Here is a 19836-nt window from a genome sequence, read left to right on the forward strand (position 1 = left end):
AGTGTTATTTAGAAGAAGAAAAAGTGTACTTTGTCAGGCGCCAAAAGGGTGACGGCATGTCTCCCTGCTCCAGTGAGCTCTGCTGACAGGTCTTGCTCACTGTTGGGAGGAACGGGAGCCAAATTAGAGGAAAAATATCTATGGTTGTTCAGCAATGAAACATTCATGGCATAATGGGGATTGTTCTTCCCTGTGAAAAGAATAAAAACAGCTGGGGTTTACTTTCTCACTTTTAGATAATGTAATACAATCTTTAAACCCATCAGAAGTGTAGTGCTTACCTCCATGAAAATGTTGGTCCCTGTTATTTTGGGCTGCATTGTCCCAATGTTGACCACTAGTTCCAACTTGTGATGAGAAGGTCTTGATGAAACGATCAAGTCAACATTTTGTTAGACATTTCAGAGATAGCATTAACAGTTGTACATGAGACAGTGCTTCCAGATATTGAGGTATCTTCCTTCTGAGGTATGTAAAAAAAATCTGGTGTGTGAGTACTCACATGAAAGGTATCCATGATTCTTGGTCAGAAGCTGGAATTATTGCTACACAGCTTTCAGGCGACTTTATGTCTTGGGCCTGGATGAATCATTGAAATACAAGTAATAATGTGAATTTGTGATGCATAATTGCCATTGTAATTTGGAATATTCCATCAAAGTTATTTTTTGACAGTCAAAACAACTAACTCTTACGATTAATCACTTGACTTGAGTAATTTGAGTTAACGGAAATAGCTACTTTATATTCTGACCTAGACACTGATTTGTGCAATGCCTAATGCATAAACTATGCGTGTTATTGGCTCATCATAGTATATAGCCGAGGGTCTCATAGTCCAAAAACAGCATTGGCCATTGGACTGCTCAGTCAAAACAACACATTTACGATGAATCACTTGACTGGAGTAACTTGAGTTCGGGAAACTAAAACATTAAAAGTAGGCTATAGCTTGACGCATATTCTTACCTTGGACAAGCTATCCAAAAGGCCTAACCAGTCTTGCTTGAAGATACCGTTAGGCAGATAAAAGCGCGGTACGGTTTGAGACACGGTATTGTGAATCTGTCACACTGATATAAAAGCACGTTTTAATTTATGATTTACACTGTAGAATGACCTGCAAGCCAATCAGAATCGAGTTTTAAACTACACCGTGGGTTCCATGGAACGTCACAAACATAATTGTCCACTTGCGTCACAGATTAAAGTCACTGAACATGGGTTTAATAGCTATATTGGCTATATGTACAGCAAATGCACATCGTATTGAATTGAGATTACACCGACTGCACCACTGAAACCATTTAGCCTAATCCTTTGAGGATCATATGTCAAATGTCAGAATCATGGCACATGAAAACATAATGAAATTGACTGCAGATTATACAATTCACTGTGACACAATATCCATGTAATTTCAATTAAATTACGTTGAACCAACGTGGAATAAACATTGAATTGATTTATGTGCCCATTGGGAAGTGATCAAATCGAAATGATTGAATACATACAGTATTACAAAGAAAGACATACAAAAATAGCTTCGAAAGGCTCGAAAAAGTCTAATTTCCCTGGGCCACCCAAAAGAAAAAATGTATGTACGCATTTCGTCTGCTTTCAAATCTGTGACTCTCACACATATTTACAATCTCGCGATGTTTATTTCTGGCGCTTTCACGTTGCGGGATTTCGTGAAGTAATTGATGCGCAGGAGAGCTTCATGAAATCAGCGACATTAACGGTTCCAAATCGAGCAAAAAGCTTCAAATTAAAAGTCCATCGTTCACAAATTGTGGCATATTTTCTCTTTCAAGATGCGTTCTGTTAAGTTTCTCTGATCTCTGAAAAGTAATTTAGGTTTTCAATATTCTTTATTAAATAATATTTGGAATAATAGTTTCATTTCCTTTCCACTAGATGGCACTATCCCCTATGCTACTCCCTGTCAGGGGTCTGAGGATTCTGAAACAAAATAGTTTAGGCTCTTGAAACGCATCTGTGTGTTGGTAGATGTGCTGTACATTGTTATAAACACTTATTACACTGCTATAGACTTATTATCAATGTCACTCCCTGTTATAAACACATATTACAGTATAAATGATGATCCTGTGTAGAGCATGCCGATCCCACCACCAGGGTTGTGGGTTCGATTCCCGGGGAAACTCATACGTAAAATGTATGTGCAAATGACTGTAAGTCGCTTTGAATGAAAGCATCTGCTAAATGTCATATATTATGATTACATTGTTTAAACAACAGACCTGCAATGTGAAAGTCTATTGCTTTTTCAAATGAATATTTGTGTTGGAACTTGACATCAGTTGGAAAGGCAGCACATGTATCTGTTGAATTACTACCTGATTCAAAAGTTGTGGACAGAAATGTGGGTATACTATAATACAAGTAAAAAATAAAATAATGACAAGCACATCTTGTTCTTTTTGAATTCAGGTTTTATTAAGTCAGGGTAGCTTGGTGATCATGGCTACGTGTAACAGCATTGAGATCCCCTCTGGAAACAGAACTGAATTGAGTGTTACTAAACCAATATACCCTCAACTATACAGACACACAGCAATGTAGTGCTGCTGACCTGGGTTCCAGACCCACTAGGGGAGTCACCCTGCAGACCCACTAAGGGGCGGCACGTAGCCTCAAGTTTAGATCATTGGGCCAGTTACCGAAAGATTGCTGGCTCAAATACCGGAGCCGACAAAGTGAGAAAATAAGGCACTTGTGGGTGTCTCAGAGGGAGTTGGGATATGCAAAAAAACAACAATTGTGTGTAAGTTAAAATGCTCCATCATTCTTGTCAATGCAGGTTCATAGTGTTGTAATACTGTTGTAATACTGTAGCTACTATTTGACTGGAGTTGGGTCTTGATAGGAGAGACTGAGTAAGGAGTAGTAAAGCCCCTGCCAACCAGGACCTCTCAACCCTCCTGTTCTAAATCCTCTGTGAACTTCCTGACCTTGAACAAGACCTCCATGTTGACTGTGGGTTGCGTGGTGGATAGTGAGCACAGCACATCAGACTGGAGGGCAGAGGGACACACACAGAAGACAAACAAAATCATGAGCATGGTTCAGAAATTACACAAATGTGAGAGTCAGTTTGAAATGCCTGGATGTGTATGTTGAAACAGCATGTTCCAGTATGTTTGTGAGCAGTGAATGTGAGTGGGTCTGTGCTGTGAATGTGTGTTTCTCACCATGCAGATGATGGGCTCCAGCAGCTTGTTGCTAGGCACATCCATCCAGGTCAATTCTATGGCCGCCGGGTCACCTGGCGAGCACGCGGTCAGAAGGTCATCCACCATCAACTGACTGGTGGCACAGGATGTCCCTCGCACCTAGAGTACCATCACAAACAACAACATATCTTAAAATCTCCTAAATTGTAGAGAAAGAGATACACCTTTAATGTGCTGTACAAGAGTGGACTTCAATAGTTACCATACAGTATTAGTAGAAACGTTTTAAATAAATCACAAATGACTGAAATGACAGTATAGACAGAGAGATAGTCCTATGTGTTCATCTTATTATATTTCTACAATGCCAAAACAGTGTGTGTTATTTGCAAGGAAACTGTCCCTGTTTGTAAATAATTAACATCTGAGCGTGGTACTTTCAAGTTAGGCCTACCTTTCCACCCCAGACCGAGTAGGCCTACTGACGCAGAAAAATGTAAGCTTCAACTGCTGGCTAATCTTCTTCCTTGGCTTAACCCAATGAGAGGTCACAAGTGTTTCCCTAAAAGCTGTCTGGGTTTAAATGTATTTTATTGTACAGAATGTGAATAGCTTAATCAATTGATAGTGTCAGATTCGATTATATCCAAAGCAAATGAAACAACAATATCCCCATATGCATCAGAGTCACGTCTTTCCCAGTTATTCCTATTTTACATCTTATTTCTAGCATTAGGAATCGCGGACCAAAGTGTTGTTATAGATAACTGTATATAATCACATCTGTTTCATTTTCCTCAAAATATTAAACTAATAGTGGGTAGGCCTGTACTTTTTGCCCTTTTCTTTAAGAAAAGGTAGGCCTATGGCATACCCTCTCATACACACTAACTTCAAGTCTTAACAGACACAGAGGTGGGCTATTTAAAGAGTGCATGGCGGGTGGAGGAATTGACTAACATACCTATGGATATAGCAGCCTATAGCCTAATTTCATCAGTCAAACCGGTAGGCCTGCCTCTTATTTCTTAAATAGGAAGAAATAGGCTCCAACACATATCCCTAATTAAAATGAAGACGTTTAAAATGAATGATGTTTACTCCAATTTGCCTACTTTCAGCACCATGAGCTGTCCATTTCCAAATGTTTGTGCCGTGGCTGCTGCTTCAAGTTTCAGCACCACAATGTGAGTTACTCGAATCTGACTTCTTGTGAGGTCAATAACTCTGATAAACCTTTTTTGATATCCTCAGAGGACTGTTATTATCATGTTTTAACCACTCCTTCATTATTACTGAAACACGATTCAAAGTGGTAAATATAAAGATCCAGTCCATAAAAAAATTGGAGGCCCCTTAAACTTCAGTGTTGTGATGCAAAAATGCTAGCAAAATGTATTGCGCATAGAATTAAAAAGGTATTGTTGGACATTATTCATTCTAATCAGACAGGTTTTTTACATGGACAATATATTGGAGATCATATACAGCAAATACTGCAACCAATAGAACACTATGAAAAATCAGGGAAACCAGGCCTGCTATTCATAGCTGACTTTTAAAAGGCTTTTCATAAAGTATGACTGGAGTTTATATATTAATGCCTGGAACATTTACATTTTGGACAATCTCTTATAAAATGGGTTAAAATCATGTATAGTAACCCTAGGTGTAAAATAGTTGTACGGATGTACGCTGAGAGTCTGGAAGCAAGTTCAGGGAATGAATACATTTAATTAATAAATAAATGAACAAAACAAGGAACACAAACAGCGCACTGACATGAAACAGCAACAATGACTAATGGGGGTAGAAACCAAAGGGAGGGACATATAAAGGGCAGGTAATCAAGGAGGTGATGGAGTCCAGGTGAGTGTCATAATGCGTGTAAGGCTGGTGACAGGTGTGCGCCATAACGAACAGCCTGGTGACCTAGAGGCCGGAGAGGGAGCACATGTGACAATAGTAAATAATGGCTACTTCTCATAAAAGAAGGTTGTCCACTATTGGCATATCTATTTATTATGGCCATCGAAAAGTTAGCTATTAAAATCCGATCCTACAATAATATCAAGGGATTAGAAATCCCACCACCTGCCAACCCCTCTTTACACTGCTGCTACTCTCTGTTCATCATATATGCATAGTCACTTTAACCATATTTACATGTACATTCTACCTCAATCAGCCTGACTAACCGGTGTCTGTATGTAGCCTCGCTAGTTTTATAGCCTTGCTACTGTATTTTTCACTGTCTTCTTACTGTTGTTTTTATTTCTTAACCTACCTATTGTTCACCTAATACCTTTTTTTGCACTATTGGTTAGAGCCTGTAAGTAAGCATTTCACTGCGGTATTCGGCGCATGTGACAAATAAACTTTGATTTGATTCATGCTGTTCTGTGCTGATGGCTGTTGGAGAGGGCAGCGGCAGCTGAGTGAGATGGGGCCTTTTATGGCCCTGCCTCTGGGAGCCTGTCTGCTTGTGACATGATGAGAGAGTGAGAGGGCCTTCCTGTAAGATATTTTGTGCTACAAACATACTTCTATTTGAAGAGGTTTTTGACCATTCAGGGACCTACTATCAAACAGTCATGAAATCATAAAAAATTATTGTCTACACAAAAGAATGTGAGTTTGGTCCACCCAATTTTTTTTTGCCAAGTTATATGCATGAAAATAAAGATGCTTTAAAATATGTGACATTTTGGAGAGATTTTTGGACAGTATAGGGGCCTCCTAGGCCTTGTTATGGATACATGTCTATTTAGATAGGTTGGTATAAGATATCTGCTCCATTTTTGGGTCCCATGTTGACAAGATGTTGGGGAATCACTGGAGGGAAATATTGACCAACTGAGCATCTCAGTGTACATCTCAATAAACACAATAGGTGTTTTGTTACATTTCAGTATTCTGTGAAATATTTAAAGTGTCATATTGGGATGCAAACTCAAAAATGTAAACTCTATCTGACATGTTACTGTTTTCTTATTTTTTAAGCCCCTGACCATGTGTGTGAGGTGTATACAGGATGTACATAAATGGGCATAAACACGTGGCACAGAAAATAAAATATTGACATTTAGGAATTGAAAATGCATCTAAATATATTTTGTTGTGTCTTTTTTTGTTTCTAATATTTTTTATGAAACACACAAGAATGGTGTATAGGTGGTATACAAGACAGGTATACAATTCTTATCTAAACATAAAAGAGCATACAGGAACAACAAGACCCAGAGTTCTGGGTGCAGAACAAATAATACAAAACACGACATACAAAACAAGGACACGTAGAAAGAAAGAGGGAAGATGTCCCCCCTATCCCCCCCCCCTTATTCCCCCAAACCCCCCCCCCCCCCCCCCCCAACTTTGGGGGTTGGTTAATCCGTTTAGGGACTCAGATACTCCCAGGATTATCAGAAGCGGGTCTGGATCTATTGAAGTCTCCAAAACTTCAGAGAGGATCCAGAAAATTCCACTCCAATAACCATGCAAGCTAGAGCATAGGGCAAAGCAGTGGAGTAGTGTACCCTGCGTAGCCTGACATTTATCACATGTATGGGATGTGTCAGGAAATATCCTATGCAGTTTAGTTTTGGAATAGTGTAATCTGTGTAATACCTTGAATTGTATGAGACGATGTCTGGAATTAATGGAGCATGTGTGGATATACTCCAAGCTCTCTTCCCAGTCTGCCATCGAGATGTCAGTCCCTAGTTCTTCCTCCCATTTTGCCTTGATGGCATCAGTGGAAGGTGTGCTAACAGATTGAAAAGCATCATATAGACGCGATATCAGTTTATCGGAGGTGGGGCATATTTTTATGCATCCGTCAAACATGGAAGGTTTGGCATTCCCAAATGTTGGGAGGTGTTTCCTAACGTAATCTCTAATTTGTAGGTATCTGAAAAAATTACTTCCGGGAAGGTTATAAGTTTCCCTCAGCAACTCAAAGGAAGCAAAGGTCCCTTCTATGTATAAATCCCCTATGGTACTTATCCCCAACTCTCCCCATCGCTCAAAGGTGTTATCAAGGTTAGAAGGGGCAAAGGAGGGATTCCTGGCGACAGGGAGCATGAATGACATTGGTCTAAGCTCAAAGTGGACTTTCATTTGCTTCCAGATTCGGACTGTGCTATGTATAATAGGATTGTTACAATAAAGTGACATCTCCAGATTGACAGGCGACAAAATCACAGCGCCAATAGAGAAGGGGTGACACTCCTCACGCTCCATACTAAGCCAGCTGGATGCCGGAAGTACGTCTTCCAGCAGAAACGTAACAATGCGGAGGTTAGCGGCCCAGTAATAAAATATAAAATTTGGGAGAGACAATCCTCCTTCCATCTTGGATTTGCAGAGGTGTTTTTTACCTATCCTGTGTGTTTTATAATCCCAGATGAAAGGATTGATAATTGAGTCCAGTTGTTTATGAAAGGATTTAGGTATGAATACTGGGATGTTCTGATATAGGTAGAGCAGTTGTGGGAGGAAGACCATTTTAATGGCATTAATTCTTCTGAGAGAAATTGGGAGAGTTCTCCAAAATAGTATGTTTGCTTTGAGTTTTTGTATCAGAGAGGGGAAATTATCTTTAAATAGTAAGGAGTATTGTTTGGTAACTACAATTCCTAGGTAGGTACATTTTTCTGAAGATAACTTAAATGGGAGATGTTCTAGCCAGGAGGCATTTTGCGACCGTATGGGCATTAATTCACTCTTGTTCCAATTTATTCTGTATCCCGAGAAGGTACCAAACAAATTGATCACATCAAGAATAGCTGGGATACTAGCCTGGGGTTCTGTTACATAGAGGAGGATATCATCTGTGTATAGGGAGATCTTATTTAGAGTATCTTTAGTATTATAGCCGTGTATTGCTGCATGAGATCTAATCGTCTGAGCGAGCGGTTCGATAATTAGGGCGAAGAGCATAGGCGACAGTGCACAACCCTACCTTGTCCCCCTGTTGAGGTTAAATCGGGGCGACAATGATTGGTTAGTGAGTATTCTGGCACAGGGGTTCCTATATAAAAGCTGGATCCAAATTATGAACCTATCTCCAATATTAAATTTCTGTAGGACCTTGAATAGATAGGGCCACTCAACTTGGTCAAAGGCCTTTTCGGCGTCAAGAGATATGACGGCAAGGTCCACGTTGGGTAACCTCTGAGAATACATAATATTGAAGAGGCGCCTGAGATTGAAGAATGAGTTTCTGTTAGGGATAAAGCCGGTCTGATCCGAATGGACCAATTTGCCAATTAAAGTGCTAAGCCAGTTAGCCAGAGTTTTTGCTAAAATCTTTTGGTCTGTATTAAGGAGAGATATTGGTCTGTATGACCCTACCTCTTCTGGATCTTTACCCTTCTTATGTATAACTGTAATGAACGCTTCGTCCAAAGTAGAAGGCCTGAACCAACATTTTGTGCAGATAGGGAGAGAGCATGTTGCTGAATGTTTTATAGAATTCACCAGGGTATCCATCTGGGCCCGGGGTCTTGCCACTCTTTAGAGATTTAATTGTTTCTCGAATTTCATCAAGAGATATTTCCTTATTCAGGAAGTTAGAATCTTCCTGGTTCAGGGCAGGAAGATTACAGTCCTCCAAAAATGTTTGCATAATTAAGGGGTTAGGATCCGCTTTAGATGTATATAGAGTCTCATAAAACTGCCGGAATCTGTCATTGATGTCTTTGGGGGAAGAGAGTAATTCCCCAGATGCAGATTTAACCCTGTGAATCATTCGGTCACTCACATTTTTTCGAAGTTGTCTGGCGAGTAATTTGTGTGGTTTGTCACCAAACTCAAAATATTTTTGCTTGGCATAGAGAAAAGATTTAGCAATTTTAGCTGAGAGAATCTGATTATATTCAAATTTTAAAGAGGTAATTTTTTTATGTTTCTCCATAGATGGGTGGCTAGCATTCTCCCTATCCAGTAAGTGAATTTGTCCCTCCAGTTCTTCCAGTTTTCCTCTGTTTTGCCTACTCCTGGCAGCCTGAAAGGAGATGATACAGCCTCTCAGATTAGCCTTCAGTGTTTCCCACAATAATGCTGGGGAGGTCTCTGTGTTGTCATTGGTATCAAAGAAATATGTAATTTGGTCTTTAAGATATTCACAGAATGTTGGTTCTGTGAGGAGCTGAGGATTCAACCTCCAGACCCTCTCGTTTGGTACAATGTCACCCAATCTCAGGGAGAAGGTGAGTGGACTGTGGTCCGAGATTATAATATCATGATACCTCACATTACAGGTATAGGGGAGTAGTCTAGCATCCAACAAAAAGTAGTCAATTCGAGTGTAAACCTTGTGAACATGAGAGTAAAAGGAGTATTCCCTACCCGTAGGGTTATTGATCCTCCATATATCAAATACGTTTGAATTTTTTATGTAGGTATTCAAGAATTTGCTTGAATAGGAGGTAGGGGTTCGCCGGGTAGAGGATCTATCCAAATATTGGTCTAGCACACAGTTAAGGTCCCCTCCAATGACCAGGTTAGTATGGGAGATATCTGGAATCAGGGCAAATACTCTTTTGAAAAAAGAGGGGTTGTCAATGTTTGGCCCATAGATATTTAGTAGAGTTACTGAGGTAGAGTGGATTTCTCCTATTGCGATCACATACCGACCCTCTTTATCCGCAATAGTGGTTTTATGTAGAAAGGGAATTCCTTTCCGTACCAGAATCGCTGTGCCTCTCGTTTTGGCAGAGAAGTTAGAGTGATGCACTTGCCCCACCCACCTACACTTAAGTCTGCTATGAGAGTTATTCTTCAGATGGGTTTCTTGCAAAAATATAATATCAGACGAGAGTGCTTTCAAGTGGGCTAGGACCTTGCCCCTCTTAATTGGTTCGTTTAAACCCTTGACATTCCAGGAAGTGAATGTAAGCCCCGCCCTCCTCTCGTTTGTAGTTCCTATGGTGGCCTGCATACCATGTAACTTGATAAAAAGGTAAGAAAGCGCACCAAACCATCACGATCAGCATATGTAGCACCTACACCCGAGCAGTATCCAACCCACCCCTCCCCCCCTGCAAGCACCTTTACTTCCCACCCTGTTCCCCTAATTTCCCCAATACTTACCCCCCCCCCCCCCCATCGACCCACATTTAACAGGCATGTACAAACAGGAGAAAAAAAAAAGGATAAATAAAAATAATAAACACATTGTCTGGCCGATGCCAAAAAAGCATGGCGCGACCTCGAACAAGAGGTAAAACAAAAATAAAATCCCAACTATACGTTCACCTCTCACTATCCTAGAACTTCTACTAACATATGAACTGAGGAGGCTCCCGCGAGTTAAGTGTTCAGTTAACATCTAATAAACCTAAACAGAATAAGTTGCAACTTAAACATATTGCGCATTTAAGCGTCATCCTGGGTCAATCCCAGAGATAAGCAAGATATAGCCTCAAGATTATATTGCTAAGCACTGCCGGTCAAAAAATAAACCATCCGCAACCGACATAGTCAGCCGTACCTTTACATACTGTGGGTCAGGAGATCGGAACAAGGATTTGTTAAATTAAACGTTCCCCCCATAAAAAAAACATGTTTAAATAAAAATATATACATTATATATATATACACATACATATACACACACACATACACATATATATATATACATACATATACATACATACATACATACATACATACATATACACATATACATAAACACATACGTATATATACATATATATACATACACACATACACACACACACACACACACACACACACACACACACACACATATACATACATATACATGTATGTATACATACCCACACAAAAAAATCATATATAAAAATATATATTTAAAGAATATGTATATACATCCATATGCACATACAAACATTCATACTCCAGAATAACAATCTACACTGATTTAAAATATACACATACATAATACTAAAATGCTAAGAGAAAATAGTAATAAAGTACAAATAGTAATTATATGTACGCACACCTACACAGACATAAGCACTACAGAGGGCTGGTGGGACTCTAGTCGGGAGAGAGAGGCCCACGGCCAGAGAAAGGCAGAACGGCACAAAACATCAACCTGCTAACCAGGTGTCTGCCCCCTCCCAACCATCACCCCCCAGTCCCCTGCAAGCAATAAATAAATGGTATGGTAGTAAGAATAATGTAAGGATTGTAAAATAAATAACGAAACAAAACAAAAGTGGGAGAATATAAGTATATCCGTCCGAAGGTGTCAGTGATCAAACCTGGAAGTAAAAAATATGCATCGCTCTGAGCACAGCCGGGATGAAAGAGAATGTAACGTAACGTTCATTGAGAGCTCTGACCGCCATCCATTGGTCTGCTCAGCGTCTTACATGTTCGGTAGCCCTTGTTGAGCCCGTTTAATACGTTTTCACCCAATATGGTATAGTATGGATTCGAGTCCATGAGCAGACCCTAACACGCAATAACAAGGCACTCTAACCTGTACGGGGGATTGGTGTATATCCCCGGATAAACTTCTCTGCGTCCAAAACCGAGGAGAGCCAAATCTTCTCACCGGAAGCCGGGGTAATTCTTAGTCTTGCAGGGAAGAGTAAGGCTGGGCGAAGATGGAGTTTGTAGAGTTTGGTCATGACATCTCTGTAGTCGGCGCGATACTTTGCCACATCGGGCGCATAATCCTCATAGACACGGAATGGATGCCCTTTATGTGACAGGTTGCCCCTCATTCGAGCTTCACGCAGGATAAGATCCTTGGTCTTGAAACTGTGACAACAGATGATTACTGGGCGAGGACGTTTGCCCGGTCCAGACAAGGGAGCGATGTGCGCGGTCCAGCTGGGGATCCGAATCCAAAACATCCGATCCCATTGCATCCTTCAATAGCTTGGCGAAGAAGTCGGTGGGGCGAGAGCCCGCCTCTACCCCCTCTGCCAGACCAACAACGCGAAGGTTATTACGTCTGGATCGGCCCTCCAGGTCCACCACTTTCACAGAAAGCGTCTGCACAGTATCCTGCAATGACGTACATAGCTTCTCTAACTCGTCGATCCTACCAGCGTTGAATTCAGAAGCTTTCTCAAGGTCCACAATACTCTGGCCATGCGAAGCGACCGTTCGAATGATGCTCTCGATTTTGGTGTCCAGTTCAGCAATAGTGGCCTTAAGATCCTCAGCTATAGCAACACGTAGCTCCCCCAAAGCCCGGGTAAGTTCTGTAAGTGTCACGTTGTTGCATGTGCCTCCCGCCATGTCTGTCTCGTTGTTTAGTGGGGAGTAGGCCTCCGCTGTGGATTTATTGTCCTTTGGTCGCTTATTACTCGGCATTTTCATATAAAAAGTTACAATCTTGTATTAGAAAGAAACGTTTGTTGTAAAAAGTGCCATAAAGTAGGTTAAATTAGATTATTTCGCAAAAAAGTTGCAGGAGCCTCTCACGCACAGCCGTTCACTCCAACATGCTAGCTCCGTCTACGGAATACATAAATAAAATGTTTTTGTTTTGTTTAAATATGTGTATAAAATATACTTTCCTGTACAGTAAGTAAATGTAAGAAATCCAGAAAGCATGAAAAAATGTTTTTGTAATGTCTAAAATAAAATATATGCATATAATATTTATTTGTCTGTACAGTAAGTAACGTAGTAATGCAGAAGCAATAAGAATTGTAAATGATGATAGAACACATCAAATTCATGTGAACATGAGGACACAAAGGAGATATTTAATTAAAAGATCATATTTTAATACATTTTTAATGCTGAAAAAATCAATGTATGGCAAATCCAATTTGGGAAAATGGCCTGTTGGACAAAAATGAAAAATAGTTAACATCCTTGCTACTTCAGCCATTTGCTATGTTAAAGTCAAATCACAGTTAATGATGAATGGATACAATTTGGAAGGATTTTCCAGAGTCATACCTCAGTAGTGTAGAGTGTCAGGTGGCACAACCATTGGTGCCATGAGGTCAAAGTGTGAAGGAGGGAGCAAGCCAGAGAGCTGTCTAGGAAGCAGTCCAGCCCCATGGCTTGGAGGCTTTGAGTTGGTCCCATCATTGTAATGCATTGTGGGGTATCTGCTGCCCCATAGACCTGCTGGCAGTGGGAAAGGTGTTAGCAGGAGACCACCAGGGACATCTATGATTGGCTGACACAGTCTTGGTTAAACCACATGTATTCTAAAGCAATATTCACCTGCTTTCATAGAGTAGGGATTCACTCCTTTGGGGACACTGCCAGTGTTCCCCTGATATCCATGTGTCCCCATCGGTGGAGGTGGTGGTACACACTTGTTCTGTAAAACACATCAACACATTTTCCAAATTGTTGGTAATATTAGCACAGTTGAAATACAATGGTTGTTCACTGTTTTTAATTGAATTTAATTTAAGTGTGTACTTCAGCCTTGGGCTCAGTTTTGTTAACCCATCTGTGCAGAGTTGGATCCCAGACAATCTGAGGAAGAAGAGATTAGCAATGTGAAGCAAGCCACAATTTATTTTTATTTTTTAAATCCCCTCAATTGTCTCTACATAGAATATAGTGTTAATAACCAGTTCCTTACAGATCTGTCTTTGTCCTCAGGTAGATGAACTTCCTTCTTATTAGCTCTTCCACTCCCAAAGACCCAGCTGAGCCAGCCTCCACTGTTATTGTGAACAGCAGGGGTCTCGGGCTCAGCCACCGGCCGGGTGCCAGTCTGGAACTGAGGGTTGGCATCGGAGTGTTCCGGCTTGGTGATGGACATCATAGCAGGATGCTCAACATATCTAAGTCGGACATCTGTAATAAGTGGGAGAAGTCAGGCCACTCTGCTCATGTCACCATACAGAACAATTACTGGCTGACAGATAGGAACGTCTTGCTCTGATACTCTGTTACAACCTAATCTTAACCTACACGCAGTCACATGGATTACTGGGAGGTTACTCCAGGACTCTGCCACCGCATTGTTTTGGTTGCAAAATGAACAATTCCCTGCATATTATGTGAGGGCTTACAAATGTGACCAATCACCAAACTATTTCTGCATAAAATAGTCACATCACAATATTATCGCATAGAACTGACCCATTACCACAGTACAAAAAGAGGGCTCGCAATTTCAACCAATCACCGCACATTTACTGCATAATATGGTTCAATCAAGCGACACATCAACACAGTTTTTTCCCTTGTCAGTGCATTTTTGCAACAAATTGGACAAAACAATTGCATATTGCAATGCAAAATGTCATAATTGTCGCTGCAAAATCTAGCATATTTATCCGCAAATATGAAAAAAATCCATGTGAAATCCTGGAGAGATTCACTGGAGTATGAAAATGTATAGACTCACTACTGTCAGCCGCTCTGGATAACAGTGTCTGCTAAATGACTCAAATGTAAAAGTACAATGGAGCTAAACATTTTTATGTAGAAAATGCATAAAAGTATTACAGCTATACACTCACATGAGCCATACATTTGATCTATCACAACTTATTCTCACAATAGTAATTTCTTTACTAATTAGGTAAGGTTAAGTGACCTCTTCTCTTGGAATAGAAATCCACAGGTGGAGTACACGCTCCACCATCCCATTTCCGCAGTGGTGCCAACATGGGGATGATGGAAGGTGGTTGTGGATGAATGTTTTCATTCTTCACAGGGACACTGGCTGTGAGGAGGATCTCCTCCCTCTCTTCAGGGATGAGGCCTGATGCTCGGAAGATCCCCTCCCTCTGTGCAGTGACACTGGCCATCAGGTGGATCAACTCCTTTTGTGCAGGAATGAGGCCTGATGCTCTGAGGATCTTCTCCTTTCGCACAGTGACAGTAGCTGCAGTAGCTGCTGGAAGAGTCCCCTCCCTCTGTGCAGGGACACTGGCTGTTCGGACATTCCCCTCCCTCTGTGGCGGGATGAGGCCTGATGCTCGGAGGATCTCCTCCCTCTCAGCAGGGACACTGGCCTTTGGGACGATCCCCTCCCTGTGCGCAGGGACGCTGACCATTGGGACGATTCCCTTCCTCTGCGGAGTGACACTGGCCATCAGGTGGATCAACTCCTTTTGTGCAGGAATGAGGCCTGATGCTCTGAGGATCTTCTTCTTCGGCACAGTGATAGAAGCTGCTGGAAGAATCCCCTCCCTCTGTTCAGTGATGTTGGCTGCTGAGAGAATCCCATCCCTCTGTGCTGGGACACTGGCTGTTCGGACATTCCCCTCCCTCTGTGGCGGGATGAGGCCTGATGCTCGGAGGATCTCCAACCTCTCAGCAGGGACACTAGCCTTTGGGACAATCCCCTCCCTGTGCGCAGGGACGCTGACCATTGGGACGATTCCCTTCCTCTGCGCAGTGACACTGGCCATCAGGTGGATCAACTCCTTTTGTGCAGAAATGAGGCCTGATGCTCGGAGGATCTTCTCCTTTCGCACAGTGACAGTAGCTGCAGTAGCTGCTGGAAGAATCCCCTCCCTCTGTGCAGGGACACTGGCTGTGAGGCGGATGTCCTCCCTCTCTTCAGGGATGAGGCCTGATGCTCGGAAGATCTCCTCCCTCTGCACAGTGATGTTAGCTGCTGGGAGAATCCCCTCCCTCTGTGCAGGGACACTGGCTGTTTGGAGGATACCCTCCCTCTGTGACAGGATGAGGCCTGATGCTCGGAGCATTTCCTCCCTCTGTGACGGGATGAGGCCTGATGCTCGAAGGATCTCCTCCCTCTGCACAGCAACTTCGGCTGCTGTGATGATCTGCAGGTATAAATAGAGCATAAATTAATTCCCTAAAAAATCAACCACTTAGAATCTATAACATCATTACACTGAGTGTATTAAACATTAAGAACACCTTCTCTTTCAGTGACATAGACAAATCAGGTGAAAGCTATAATCCCTTATTGATGTGAATTGTTAAATCTTCTTCTCAGTGTAGATGAAGGGGGTGGGGGGGACAGGTTAAAGAATGATTTTTAGACAATTGAGACATGGATTGTGTATGTGTGTCATTCAGAGGGTGAATGGGCAAGACCAAAGATTTAAGTCCCTTTGAACAGAGTATGGTAGTATGTGCCAGGTGCACCGGTTTGGGTCAAGAACTGCAATGCTGTTGGGTTTTTCAGCTCAACAGTTTTCCCTGAGTATCAACAATGCTCCACCACCAAAGGGGGGAAACTCAATAGGAAGGTGTTGTTGATGTTTTGTTCACTCAGTGTAGATCAATCCCTAGCATATACTTCCATTTGCATGAGTACTGATACTGTAAATACACAAATTATATTAATGTTATCTACAATATATTATAATACCGTAAGTCTCCTTGCTGCAGGGGCATTTCCTCCTACAATTTTGAGCTGATTTTCTTCACTTTAGCAATATTTTGTATCTTTGTTAATTTTAATTGTAATTGTGTTTGGAAAGGTACTGTTACTACAGGAGATGATGCTATCATAAAGCATTTGATGTAAGTATGTAGGACAATTACCCATAATGCTCACTGACTGAACATTCAAAATTACCATGGCAATTATTGACGCATTCACATGCTTTCGGAAACTTGGAACCTCAGAGTTAAAATGAATGTAAGTTATTAGCGTAGAGCTTCCTACTGGTTGATTCTGATACTTCACAAGTGGGAAACCTGAAATCCTCATTCCATAACGATTTAGCGAGTCAGAGAGTCAGAAATGTCCGAATTTTCTAGTTCCGACTTGAAGGGCCTTCTATGATGTAGGGCAGGTCAGTAACCAAATTATTTTACTGTCCCCAGTCGCACACAGACTTTTATGGTCACACAAGTTGCCACTCATTCAAAATGAGTAGCCTAACAATTATTTACGTGGCCCCAGGTACATTTGCAACCAAATTATTTTTGTGTGAGAAATCAATAATAGTTGCACACATAGGGTAACAGTGAGCAATGAGCAAGATAAGCATAGACGGGAAGTTGACAATAGCTTATTATTAGTGTAAATAAACTGTATTTCTATGGTTGCAGTCCTCAAAGATTGAATTGCATTGAATTGAATTAATCAGATCCAATGATTTACCGCCCGTAGGGTGGGGTACCGCTAGTCATCATTATTATAATCACCATCTCAATCATTATCACCATACCATCATAGACTTATTCTTCTGTATCTGAGACTCATCTGACACTACCTTAGATATGGCAGTCTGCAACTCAATACACTGCCCCTGCATGGTGTTCAGCGTCCCCTGCATGTGGTTAATCGACTGCTTAACATCGTTCAGCAGGATCTGAATCTCAAGCCTGCAGGAAATCAGGTGGTTCAACATACTGAGATGACGAGAGGCTTCAGACCATGCCCATTGGACCATCTTTAGGATTCTTTCTCACTTAACACCAATCTTATTAGGAATGTAACTTTGTGCAGAAGATGTTACTATAGTGTTATTTAGAAGAAAAAAAGTGTACTTTGTCAGGCGCCAAAAGGGTGACGGCATGTCTCCCTGCTCCAGTGAGCTCTGCTGACAGGTCTTGCTCACTGTTGGGAGGAACGGGAGCCAAATTAGAGGAAAAATATCTATGGTTGTTCAGCAATGAAACATTCATGGCATAATGGGGATTGTTCTTCCCTGTGAAAAGAATAAAAACAGCTGGGGTTTACTTTCTCACTTTTAGATAATGTAATACAATCTTTAAACCCATCAGAAGTGTAGTGCTTACCTCCATGAAAATGTTGGTCCCTGTTATTTTGGGCTGCATTGTCCCAATGTTGACCACTAGTTCCAACTTGTGATGAGAAGGTCTTGATGAAACGATCAAGTCAACATTTTGTTAGACATTTCAGAGATAGCATTAACAGTTGTACATGAGACAGTGCTTCCAGATATTGAGGTATCTTCCTTCTGAGGTATGTAAAAAAAATCTGGTGTGTGAGTACTCACATGAAAGGTATCCATGATTCTTGGTCAGAAGCTGGAATTATTGCTACACAGCTTTCAGGCGACTTTATGTCTTGGGCCTGGATGAATCATTGAAATACAAGTAATAATGTGAATTTGTGATGCATAATTGCCATTGTAATTTGGAGTATTCCATCAAAGTTATTTTTTGACAGTCAAAACAACTAACTCTTACGATTAATCACTTGACTTGAGTAATTTGAGTTAACGGAAATAGCTACTTTATATTCTGACCTAGACACTGATTTGTGCAATGCCTAATGCATAAACTATGCGTGTTATTGGCTCATCATAGTATATAGCCAAGGGTCTCATAGTCCAAAAACAGCATTGGCCATTGGACTGCTCAGTCAAAACAACACATTTACGATGAATCACTTGACTGGAGTAACTTGAGTTCGGGAAACTAAAACATTAAAAGTAGGCTATAGCTTGACGCATATTCTTACCTTGGACAAGCTATCCAAAAGGCCTAACCAGTCTTGCTTGAAGATACCGTTAGGCAGATAAAAGCGCGGTACGGTTTGAGACACGGTATTGTGAATCTGTCACACTGATATAAAAGCACGTTTTAATTTATGATTTACACTGTAGAATGACCTGCAGGCCAATCAGAATCGAGTTTTAAACTACACCGTGGGTTCCATGGAACGTCACAAACATAATTGTCCACTTGCGTCACAGATTAAAGTCACTGAACATGGGTTTAATAGCTATATTGGCTATATGTACAGTAAATGCACATCGTATTGAATTGAGATTACACCGACTGCACCACTGAAACCATTTAGCCTAATCCTTTGAGGATCATATGTCAAATGTCAGAATCATGGCACATGAAAACATAATGAAATTGACTGCAGATTATACAATTCACTGTGACACAATATCCATGTAATTTCAATTAAATTACGTTGAACCAACGTGGAATAAACATTGAATTGATTTATGTGCCCATTGGGAAGTGATCAAATCGAAATGATTGAATACATACAGTATTACAAAGAAAGACATACAAAAATAGCTTCGAAAGGCTCGAAAAAGTCTAATTTCCCTGGGCCACCCAAAAGAAAAAATGTATGTACGCATTTCGTCTGCTTTCAAATCTGTGACTCTCACACATATTTACAATCTCGCGATGTTTATTTCTGGCGCTTTCACGTTGCGGGATTTCGTGAAGTAATTGATGCGCAGGAGAGCTTCATGAAATCAGCGACATTAACGGTTCCAAATCGAGCAAAAAGCTTCAAATTAAAAGTCCATCGTTCACAAATTGTGGCATATTTTCTCTTTCAAGATGCGTTCTGTTAAGTTTCTCTGATCTCTGAAAAGTAATTTAGGTTTTCAATATTCTTTATTAAATAATATTTGGAATAATAGTTTCATTTCCTTTCCACTAGATGGCACTATCCCCTATGCTACTCCCTGTCAGGGGTCTGAGGATTCTGAAACAAAATAGTTTAGGCTCTTGAAACGCATCTGTGTGTTGGTAGATGTGCTGTACATTGTTATAAACACTTATTACACTGCTATAGACTTATTATCAATGTCACTCCCTGTTATAAACACATATTACAGTATAAATGATGATCCTGTGTAGAGCATGCCGATCCCACCACCAGGGTTGTGGGTTCGATTCCCGGGGAAACCCATACGTAAAATGTATGTGCAAATGACTGTAAGTCGCTTTGAATGAAAGCATCTGCTAAATGTCATATATTATGATTACATTG

At 41.0% G+C, this 19836-nt stretch overlaps 2 protein-coding genes across 2 annotated transcripts; both read right to left on the reverse strand.

Annotated features, from left to right (window-relative positions):
• Positions 1 to 44: 44 nt before the first annotated feature.
• On the reverse strand, positions 45 to 14537 carry LOC118944221 (protein transport protein Sec16A-like). The gene is made up of 5 exons (XM_036962547.1): positions 13762 to 14537; positions 13596 to 13652; positions 13392 to 13491; positions 13119 to 13292; positions 45 to 579 (listed from the first exon to the last, which is right to left on the reverse strand). The coding sequence occupies exons 1-4, from the start codon at positions 13945 to 13947 to the stop codon at positions 13120 to 13122; spliced, it is 516 nt and encodes a 171-aa protein (XP_036818442.1). The 5' UTR covers positions 13948 to 14537; the 3' UTR covers positions 45 to 579; position 13119.
• LOC118944137 (uncharacterized protein KIAA0754-like) lies at positions 14075 to 18666 on the reverse strand. Its single transcript, XM_036962260.1, has 5 exons — positions 18553 to 18666; positions 18086 to 18162; positions 17613 to 17946; positions 14927 to 15928; positions 14075 to 14092 (listed from the first exon to the last, which is right to left on the reverse strand). Exons 3-5 carry the CDS (start codon positions 17748 to 17750, stop codon positions 14075 to 14077), a joined length of 1158 nt encoding a protein of 385 aa, XP_036818155.1. The 5' UTR covers positions 17751 to 17946; positions 18086 to 18162; positions 18553 to 18666.
• Between the last annotated feature and the right edge of the window lie 1170 nt (positions 18667 to 19836).

This window comes from Oncorhynchus mykiss, chromosome 25 (genome assembly GCF_013265735.2).
Source record: "Oncorhynchus mykiss isolate Arlee chromosome 25, USDA_OmykA_1.1, whole genome shotgun sequence".
In the NCBI taxonomy this organism is placed as follows: domain Eukaryota; kingdom Metazoa; phylum Chordata; class Actinopteri; order Salmoniformes; family Salmonidae; genus Oncorhynchus; species Oncorhynchus mykiss.

Bases quoted from the DNA above. Each gene is read 5' to 3' on its own strand.
- LOC118944221 (XM_036962547.1), bottom strand. From the start codon at position 13,947: ATGATGTCCATCACCAAGCCGGAACACTCCGATGCCAACCCTCAGTTC. The intron at 13,653-13,761 runs GTAAGGAACTGG...CTTCTTCCTCAG, and splicing joins CTGAGGACAAAGACAGATCT to ATTGTCTGGGATCCAACTCT. The intron at 13,293-13,391 runs GTGAATATTGCT...TCCCACTGCCAG, and splicing joins TCCCTACTCTATGAAAGCAG to CAGGTCTATGGGGCAGCAGA.
- LOC118944137 (XM_036962260.1), bottom strand. From the start codon at position 17,750: ATGAATGTTTCATTGCTGAACAACCATAGATATTTTTCCTCTAATTTG. The intron at 15,929-17,612 runs GTACACTTTTTT...TTATACCTGCAG, and splicing joins CCCTTTTGGCGCCTGACAAA to ATCATCACAGCAGCCGAAGT.